Source organism: Enoplosus armatus, chromosome 18, assembly GCF_043641665.1.
Source record: "Enoplosus armatus isolate fEnoArm2 chromosome 18, fEnoArm2.hap1, whole genome shotgun sequence".
NCBI classification, from domain to species: domain Eukaryota; kingdom Metazoa; phylum Chordata; class Actinopteri; order Centrarchiformes; family Enoplosidae; genus Enoplosus; species Enoplosus armatus.
This window is the reverse complement of record NC_092197.1, coordinates 19,511,828-19,522,686: the sequence shown is the minus strand read 5'-3', so window position 1 is coordinate 19,522,686 and position 10,859 is coordinate 19,511,828. Positions and strand designations below refer to the sequence as shown.

At 44.8% G+C, this 10,859-nt stretch overlaps 1 protein-coding gene across 1 annotated transcript; it reads left to right on the top strand.

The window, feature by feature from the left end:
* The first annotated feature begins 622 nt into the window (after nt 1-622).
* Nucleotides 623-3,848, top strand: macir (macrophage immunometabolism regulator). The gene is made up of 2 exons (XM_070925248.1): nt 623-658; nt 3,188-3,848. Exon 2 carries the CDS (start codon nt 3,195-3,197, stop codon nt 3,846-3,848), a length of 654 nt encoding a protein of 217 aa, XP_070781349.1. The 5' UTR covers nt 623-658; nt 3,188-3,194.
* Nucleotides 3,849-10,859: the final 7,011 nt, after the last annotated feature.

The following is a 10,859-nucleotide window of genomic DNA, read 5'->3' as shown; positions in this document are numbered from 1 at the left end:
CTTTGTAATCGTTCGACTTTTTATTTCATAATTGTGACTTACTATCAGGGCGTTTATTAACTTTTATCCCATTTTTTTTTGTTGTTGTTAGTTTCTGGTGTTACAGGATAGATAGATTTAAAAAATTTTTTTGGTAATTCCTTTTTATTATTGACTCCTTGTCATTACCACCGAAAAATACCGCAAAGGATGTACAGAATTTAGACTTTTTTTTTAATTTCGTCATCATGACTCGCCATCAGGCCATTTATAACTTCGATCTCACCGTTTTGACCTAAAGAAGTCAGATTTTGCCGTGAGCATTTTCTTCTGTCGTGACTAAATCTTTTTCATGTTTTTTTTTTTTTTTTCTGGCATAATTTGGCTTCCATACACAGGAGTGCGCGCTTATAACCATGGATACACTGCTACACTGTTAAACACATTTTGATTTGATTTGATTTTTTTTTTTTATCTTTTCATGAAAATGACAGCCTTGTTGTTACCACCGAACAAATACTGTAAAGGATGTGTCATTGCTTTTTTTTTTCCCCTGAAAAACAGACCGGAAGTGTTCCTCCGTGCTGCTGTTGACGGAACACAGGCGTGAGAGAGCGGAGGCTCCAGAGCACACAGACGGGCAGCAGGCTGGACGTCGGATTTCTCCGCAGTCAAACAGGTTCGTGCTCTGCTCCGGTTTTTAACACGTCGCTTCGGTTCTGCGCCGTGAAGGGCCGGCGACACATGCGATCAAACGGCGATATGCCATAATATGCAAATCAGCTCCCTCCATCCTCCATCCTCCATCCGCGCTAACGTCAGCCCGATTCGCCTCCGACTCCGGCTCCGGCTCCCGAGATGGGAGATGGGGACCGTCGAGCCTGAAGGGTCGGTGTTTTAACACGACCGACGCGGCCCGTTTAACCGAAACGCCGCGTTAAAACACGGCGTTTGCCTCCCCCGGCAAGTGCGCGGTGTCACGGGGCTCAGCGCTGGGCGGCGGGCGGCGGTGGACGCCGGCCTGTCGCCGGCTGCGGCGTAATGCTACAGATGCTACAGTTAGATATTAGCAGCCGCATCACGCCTCTTATTTGGGTCTGTGTGTGTTTGTGTGTGAAGCCTGTGGTTGATGCACTGGGAGGGTTTTCTGTCACTTTAGGCCCCCCCCCCCCCCCCCCCGCCCCCCCCACACTGACTCGGTATGGTACGATGGCGCTCATACGCATTCTGCTGCGGCTCCTGGCCGCCGTCATCTGCTCCATCTCCGGTCTGATTTCACCGTGAGAATGAGAGCACTCGGATATATATATATATACATACATATATATATATATCAGGCCTATATATATATATATATATTTTTTTTTTATTGTTATATTATTCTGTAACATGACATCACAGAGCAGTCCACCCACGCCCTCCCCTGCTCAGTTTATAATCACTGAGCCAAAGTATTAGTATGTTATCATTTGCTGTAGTTTTGAAGAGAACAGTTCAAGTGGTGACGTTTCTTTCATAGATGATGAATGTCCCCGCTGCTCGTAACAGCCAACAGTTTTCATGAAAACATGGCAATCACATAATGAAGTGAAATCACAATAATCCTTGTTGCGCCGCTCCCCCCCCCCCCCCCACACACACACACACACAAATGCTGCTTTTCTTGTGGTGTGATATGAGCTCTGATGGCCTATGTTCCATGTGCGCCTGTGTTCTCACTGCTGCATGTCCTCGTGTGTCCCTGTCCGTCTCACAGCTCAGTCAGGATGGTCACTGACCCCCGCTGTTATTATGGAACACTGTGGCACTGCTGCTGAGGTTCGGCCCGGTATACTGGCTGCTACTTCCGACGGCTAGAATGAGCATTTGGCTGACATGGTGGCGTGTCCCTCAGTGCCATGGCTGCTGTTGCTGTTGTTGTTGTTGTTGTTGTTGTTGTTGGCCAACGAAGTTGATTTTCGTAATTCCGAAAACGAAGAAGGGAAAAGACTACAGCTACATCCCCAGGACTTCAGAGGATCACGGTATGAAAACGGGGGGAGTCTTCAGCGCATGGGGTGCCACAGCTATGACTCAGAAGGCCGGATAATCCACCCCACAGCCAATGCTAGACTAATGTTAGCTAGCAGCTATTGGATCTATTATTCGTTGTGGCGCAACAACCTGTCCGTTCAACTCCGAACACCTGCTGCCACCATCTTCTCTCCTGGAGATAGTTGAGGAGACGGTGGGGAAGCAGGGCCTTTTTAAAACCACTCGTAACCAAAACCACATCCCATGCTAAGGTGTCTTCGGGCAAAGAAGTTCCGTTCCGTTATCAGTCCGTACACATTTTTCCGTCGCAGACCGAAAACTCATCTGTTCAGTTTCTGCTGTCGATGCCCGTTCCACCATTGTGGGGGCCAGGACGAAGCCTCACACAGTCGTGACTTTGTTGAGCGGTAGCATCTGACGGCGCTGGAGAAGCCCCTTGGCCTCCTTGGCCTCGACCATATCACCAGTGCTGTTCATGAGGGAAGAGGTGCAGTGTATGAACACCGTAGTACCAGAGAGGTCCTCACACACGCTCGCTTCAACTTAAAGAGCCCTTGTCATGCTTGAGACTTCCCGGCGCACGCGTGCAATCCTGCCAAACGAGGGCCGATACGTCAATACGACCAAAGTGTGACAGGCGGAAGGTCGTCCAAATCCGTAATATAAATATGTGTAGATCGTAGATGGCTTCAGATGCCGTCTGCATGTTGACGCTGTGATACTTTATACAGTTGAAGAACATGACCTTCACCCTTTGATGGTGCAAGTACACAAACATAATGTCCTACCGTTACCACTAACTACACCAGGTAATCCGGTTATGGTCATGAAATCGGCTTTATGATATATGTATCTGTGGTTTGTTGAATCCCTCCGACAGTCAGACTGAGATTCTGACATGTTCCAAGTTCCGTAAGTGCTGCAAACCAGCAGTTACGTCTGATTTGCGGCTGGAGTGCTTTGAGTTCCAGCAATATCGAAATACCCTTTGCAATTAAGGTGACGCCGAGCATAATAGAGAGTTAGTTACGGTTTGTTGGATACTGTTGGATCAAAAAGCTAAGAGTCTTCAAGGTAGGATTGACCTGGCCGTTTGGGACTGACTGGATCTGATGCCGTAAGGCCCCTGAGTGTTTGTGTTTTGTGTAACTGCTGTTTCTCTACCTTTCATCAGTTAGGATATGTCTGTAAGGATGGAAATGGATATCAGTGGAGTGTCCAGGGCACACGTCTCCATTCTCCCTGCAGCTGAGATCAAGGCCACGTTGAAACCCGAAGCAGAGAGACCTCGCTGTGCCAGCACCCCGTGTTCACCCATCAGAGGTACTGTTGCAGGATACCAGATCCTCCACATGGACTCAAACTATCTGGTGGGCTTCACCACAGGTGAGGAGCTGCTCAAGCTGGCCCACAAGTGGTCAGAAGGCACTCCAGAGAAGGGTTCCGTACCGGAGGCCGTGTCCAGCTCCATCCAGAGCGCTGTCCCGAAGTCTGTGGACTTGGGCATCCACCGGTCTTCACGAATCTTCAAAGGCAAAAATCGCTACTACCAACCCTACGACATTCCTGCCGCCAACGGGCGGAGACGAAGGCGTATGCCCAGCTCGAGTGACACCGTCCTCCGATCCTTGGCCCACGGGGAGCCTGGGAGGGGTCTGCATGCTCCACTACCCCTCTGTCTACTTAAAGGGAAAACTGCCCAGTCCAAGTCTCTGGACTACCTTAACCTGGACAAAATAAGTATCAAAGAGTCATCAGACACTGAGGTGCTACAGTATCAACTGCAGCACCTCACCCTTCGAGGGGAGCGCATGTTTACCAGAAACAAGACATGAAAGCAAAGTGGAAGGCCTTTTTTTTTTTAGCCGTCTTTCGCTCCCTTTGGGGATTTAGGTGCTATTTCCAGCTTGATTTCTTTCTACTCAGATTACAAGCAGTTCTTTAATCAATCTTGTTATATCATTAACTTGGGGGATTTACCTTGTTATGTACACATAATGTTGTGAATAAAATTAAATTAAATGACTCCACATTGTAATGAGGTTGTTGGGGTTTTAAAAAAAAAGAAGAAAAAGACAAAAAAAAAAAAAAGTGAATTATATTTAGCAATAACTGGTGAACCTATTTATTGACAGTGTTGTGTGTTTTTCCTGGTCAGAGACGCACTGATATAGCAACTTACAGCTGATTAAAGCACATATCACATACTGCATCGTCTTTACAATGCACCGCGGCTCAATCAGCCCAATAATAGCCCTGCTCTTATCTGTGAGGAGTTGTGTTAGTGGAGGTTTTGTCAGGTTTTATTTCTTCGATTATGGCACACAGGTGTGTCGACCGTCGCAATTAGCAAGGTCAGCTTTTCATCATTACTGCTAATGTATTGATTAGTTGCCGCCTTATTGCTGTCAGTCAACAACAGTGTGTGTTTTTTTTTTTTTTTTTTTTAAAGATCGTATAAGATGGGCACGTGTAACAACAAAAAGTCCATACAGTGCTCACATGTACATTTAAAGAGCCACTGGTTGCTGTAATCGTTCTGTCTGTCCATACTGGCGCTACAGTAAACCCTTCCCCGGTTCCCAACCTTTTTTTATTAAGGGACCCCTTAACTTTACCATTGTGTATACACTGACAAAACCCCACCTATATACAAAAAATGGGACTTCTTTTGATATATATAATAATAATATATATATTTCATTCTATTCATTGCATAAAAAAAAACCCCAATAACGGCACAGAACAATTAACTGCACGATGGACCTAAACAGTATCTTAATACCTGCGGGAAGTTTGTGTAAAACTAGCAATTTGTATAAAACTCTATTTCCTGTGCACATTACGATGTAACGGACTCGATTCTATGTCCGTATTGTGATTCTCTTTTAATTCCCACGAACATACGCGTACGTTTTAATAGCCCAAGCAGCCTGGCTTTATGGTAAATAAATAAAAGACATCAACTTCTAAAGTAACCCTTCAATGTAGTCGTCTTCTTCACAGAAATTCATTAAATGCATGTGTGATATACGGATTCTTACACCCTTAAAATCAAGAGGGCTTCACGACCCCCCCCACCCATGGAGCTTTTCCCCCACTAATGTGACGAAAAGAATCCATTTAGCCTCATTTTAGCTTCAGCTGAACCTGAGGATGTAAGAAAGGGCAAAATCACCAGTATGGACAGGATGACTAATGAGCGGCAACTCTTTCAGTGCACATGTGGCATATGCGTATTGTGTTAAGAGACACATTAACAGTCACCCCCACCCCCACCCCCACCCACCCCATACGTTTGAGGTATTGAGCTCATGCTGCTGACAGTAGTGAGCAGTATGAAAGCATCTGTGGAAACTCTTCTACAGCCACTCCTGCAGCAGCAGCATCCGCCACAGACGGGAGAGTGACAGAGTTCCTGTGCACAGCGCAGACAGACAGACAGACATGTATGTGTGAGTGGGAGTGTCTCTTTTTTTGGCATCTGTTTATTGGCTATTGTTGGTAATATGTTTGGCTTTAGAGAACCATATTGACGCATCTCTAGTTTTGTACATTAGGATTATGGGTGTGCAACAGTATGTATAGGTGTGTCTTTTTAATGAGTGTGTATGTTCCCAATGCCTCCACTGCACTGTTGGACACCTGCTACAGACTCAGTGCACCTTGGTATTGTCACCACCATGGCACCAAGGGGGGGGGGCGTTTACAGTAAACACTGCAATGTTGTACATACGCAAAGCCATGTGAACACTTATTACACTTGTGTGGAAAGATTTGTACACCCGTTAAAAGTTTGTTGTTTTGTTTTTTTTTTCCCCCACCCCCCGCACAATTTGTTGTGCCGCTTTGAGGAAATTGTGTGACCTGTTTGTCTGAGAGCCGCTGTGTTTTCTATTACACTTAAAAAGCAATAGAAAATTAATCGAATTTATTTTACGAACGGAGCCTCTTGTGTCGAGTTTTTAATGTGATCCCGGCACCTTTCCAAGTGTTCTGTTGTAGAAAATGAAACGATCTGAGTAAAATATGTGCAGTGTGTTACTTTGAGCCCATTCATCTCAGTGTTCGCGGGTCGGATCCATGGGGGGGGATCACTGGGATCTGCCACACACATTTATATTAATTTTGTTCACGTTGAAACCAGCGTGAATAACGTGCACTTGAGATTTAATGATTTTGAATACCTTTGAAAATTATATTATAATACTGACGAGTATTATTATAGTTATAGTAAATGCAGTGTTAAATCAAGCCCCGTCCACCTATCCACCAAATGTGGGACACAGAGTCAATACATGGGGACTATATTAATGTCTCAAGAGCCCTCAATAGAATCAATTCAAAACACAGTGCCAATATCAAGTGGCTACATGGGGGGGAACGTTGGTGCTGGTTGGGGGCTCTGATATCAAGAGTAAAGTGTGTTTCAAATTAAAAACATGTCCAACTTCAAGTAAATCAGCAAACATGACATTCCTTGGCTTTTAAATAATGTTTTGCCTATAAGAAATAATGATAACAAAAATGAATAACACGTCCTCTGATGTCTGCTCGTCAACGGCCAACGCGTCCCGACATGCCCATCCAAAGGTTACCTCAAAGGCTGCCTGCACCGCGTGCGCTTTCTCGTCGGGTGGGGCGGTTCGCCAGCACCGACCAGTTTGCCTTCATCTCTGAAGTCTCTCTTCCTTCAGGGTGGTTAACTGTGTTCACGAGGACGTGTCGCCACTCGCCACGTGAAACGCCTGATTAAAAAGGTCGCCGGACAGAAACGTAGCTGATGAATAAAATTGGCATCGTGTTGTTCTCCTACGTAGTCTGTAGCCTACAAAGTAGCACCGTGTTAAAACACCCGACAAATTGTGAACAAAAATGAGCACGGTTATTTTGTCTGTTCATGAAATAATAATAATGATGCAGTAATACCAGGAAGCATATTTGCCTCCTGAACCATGGACTCCACCCATCTCCACATTTTTTCCGCCGCTACTTTTGGCGTGGTTTTTCCGTTAAGTAACAGATGTGTAGTTTGATTGTAATAAAGTTACATTTACAACACGTTTTGCTCCAAACTCGAGTCAGTTGGAGCCTGGTGTTTTACTTGTGCTTCCTTCAGGCAGAAATGGTTAACACACACACACACACACACACACACACACAGTTGCACTACCTGAGTCTTTGGAACTGAAGGCCCGACTTCACAGACTGACGGCTGTGCGATCAGACGACTCACGACTTCTCTCTGTGATGCTTTGCAGACACTTTATTACACAAATAACATAGTTACTGAAAATAGTACTCTTGCAGCAAAAACCAGTGTGTCACAATAAATATCAGAGAGCCCGCATGTGACTGCAACATCAGAAATGCAACTTCTATGGCATGCCATTAAGGAAATCACCCATTCAGACTTTACGGCAAACTGGGGGGGGGGGGGGGGGGGGGGGGGGGGGCGGACAGCAACAGAAATGTGCGATGAAGGTCAGAGAATTCAAGAGCGGCCGAGCAAAACGAAACGGAACCTGAGAACACGGAATGAAACGGAACATTGTCATTGGGGCGACCTCCCGCGCTTGACTCGACTTTGATTGACAACCCGTGGCCTCGTAGGTTTTGCGTGGACACGTGTCCTGACATATTCTCAGTTTTCCGCCCATTGGACTCCTGTATTACTACGTTAAATCTCAAGCAATGCGCCAAGTTGTACAGAAAAGCACGAATTGAGGAATGTTAAAAGGTTTCCTTTAGGAAAACTATTTCCACCGTGTCGAATCCAAAAGTCACTTTGTCCTTCGTAATACAGCTGCTTTGTGGGCAGCGGTACATTACTGCTTAATGAAGCAGTGATTCCAGTTAGTAACAGTGTGCAGGACCTTCAAACAGCTGCTGTACCTGTGCACAACGGTTCACAATAAACAATCGATTAGAACTGAATTATGCTGCTGAAACAGGTCCATTGAAATGCACTTGAGGACATACTGAAGGCAAACATTCAAAAAAGGACCACACCGGCCGTTTTGCAATGGTTGAGCCCCTTTGCTACAAACTGTGTACTCTAAATCCCAGCTGACCACGATGCTGCTGCGTTTTACACTGGTCTCCATTCATTTCCACACAACGAGACTTGTAAATCCATCACAGTGAACATCAAATGTTTTTAATATTATTAATTTTTTTTTTAAATCACTGAATCATTTATATGATCATTTAAGATAAAACGCCAAACATTCACTGGTTCCAGCTTCTTAAATGTGAATATTTGCTTATTGTCTCTGTCGTCTGTGACAATCATTAATCTCACTGGGTTTGGGCTGTTGGTTGGACCAAACAAGATATTTGAACATTTCAATTTGGGTTCTGGGGAACAACGATGGATACTTGTCATAATAATGAAATATATCTGCTAGCTAGCTGCAGCCCTGCAATATTAGGCGATGCGGTGCATTGCCAAACAACAACGATGGTTCACTGAGTACAGCAGGCATCTCAAAACGGAGAGCAACGATATGAAGTGCACATGATTGGTCGGTGAGGAGCGAAAAACCTGCAAACAGGCCGATGCGGTTCCTTTAGGTTACAACATGTAAGACGGACGTAGCAACCAATTCTCAGTTCACGCTGCTGCTTTTACATTGTCTGAAGTTGGTGAGTTTGATGTAATAACAATTACAGTGCTTGAGACTTGGCTGTTGAACAATGTTTGATTTGGCATTTCACACACACACACACACACACACACACACACACACGCACATACAGACATAAATATACATATATATATATATACACATATATATGTATATATATGCATTTTCCGTTCACTGGAATGGAAGAGAAATCAACATAGTACAAGCTCGACTAGCAGCAGCTGTTTTCATTCCGTGGTACATTTTGTAATGGCAGGTACGGTGGCCGACGAGGGCCAACGTGCCCGAAACATTTCCATTGGGAGAAACGCGCTGTAGCGCCAGAAGCAGTGTCAATTCAAAAAAAAAAAAAAAAAAAACACGTACGAAAACCTAAAAAACAGGTGCACAACAACATGAAACGTGCTGCAGGGAGCCAAAACAAATACATTAAGAGCAAACATGCTGCAAACGCGGGAGAAACTCCGGCCTCTAGGGGGAGCACGAGAGAGACCAGAAGAGAGGGTGTTTGTTGTTTGAAGCTGGATGAAAAGTGGAGTAAAGAGTGGCGACATAAAAAGCTACGTATTCTTTTTTTTTTTTTACATTTGGCCATAGTCTTTTATAATATTATAAAAGAGCTCCTTGTGTCGCCTCTTTACTCCACTTTTCTTCCCAAAAAAAATCATCAAGCTGCTGCCCTCAGTGCCCCCCCCCCAGAAGCCGGAGCACTTGACTGGATACGTAGCGTTTTGCGGCACGTTGCCGTTTGCTGTACATCTGTTTTTAAATTGGCATCGTTTCTGAGGCTGCGGCGCGTTCCTCCAAATGGAAATATTTTGCCCTCGCCGGCCGTCGTAGGCAGGCGCTAAAGAAAGGCAAAACACAGATGTAAAAAAAAAAAAATAATAAAATAAAAAGGCACAACATTACAAGCGACATGTCGCTGAACTGAAAACATGGACCAAACAATTATGCTGAAATAATGCTGTGTGTGTAGCTTTGCTACATGGAAGAGATTTATGCAAGGAAGGATGCACTTTTCCAGTAAAACTAAACTGTATATATACTGTATACTATATCAGTGCTGTTAAAACTATTTTTAAAAATCACGATAACATCGCAAAACTTCAGTAACTCCTCCCGCTTAATTGAAATCTTTCTCGGATATTGAAATGCCATGGAAAAAAAAAAACAGTGTTTAAATCCAGTTCCGACTCAACAGAATCAAAACACTGAACAGCAAAATAAACAGCCAACCACTGAACGGGTGACAACATCAGTTTCCTAGGTTGTTTTTTTTTCCCCCTCAGGGCCCTATTTTAGTGGCGTAAGCACAGTGACCAGCATAAGGCGGTGGTACCGTGGCCGCCTCGAAGCGTCTCTATTTTACAGCTGAGCCAATCGCAGTGAGTTACGACAGCAACGGCTGAGTGAGTGCTTCTCCAGAGGCCTGTGCCACGAAGCAAGCTCAACAGACCCAGGATATGCTTTGGTTATCTGGCCTCACAAAGCACGCCAAGTGGGCACGCGGCGGTGGTTACATCATATCGCATGGAATGCCACTTCTGCTAAAAAAAAAACCAAACAAACTTGATTGATGCACTGGATTCATGAGCCCCGCTAATCTGGCGTCTCCCTCAGAACACAAACCGCATATAACTGAGCAGTCTGATGGATGTGGAGGTGTGTGGGGTTACTTTGTAGCAGCCCTTCAAATCAAGGTAAACACAGCGGATGGCCGTGCGTAGTGGCACTGCGCTCTGGTACTGCCCGGTCAGAGGCTGCAGAGTCATCAACGTGTGTCCAGCTGCCTTCACACGGCTGCACCTCCTAAAGACCCAACTTACTCCCAAAATACCACAGACTCGCCGGTCAGTGTGCCACCATGAAAACAGAGCCCTTGAGGTTCTCAAGCACAAAAAGTTGAACTATCTCAGCCGGATTTGTTCTTGTGTGAGGGCTTCGTCCGACGCCCGGATATCTCGGACATTTGCCGTGGGGATTGTGCTAATAATGTCACCAAATGCAAGTTTGATTTGGGGGGAAAAAACAAACAAATCTTTTAAGAGTGTGAATCGTGTCACCAAGGCTGTACCAAGACCACGGGTAAATTAAATTAATTGTCTAAATTATGCCAAATGTGTATATATATATACACACACACATATATATATACACATACACACAAACTATAAAATATAAATATATAAACAA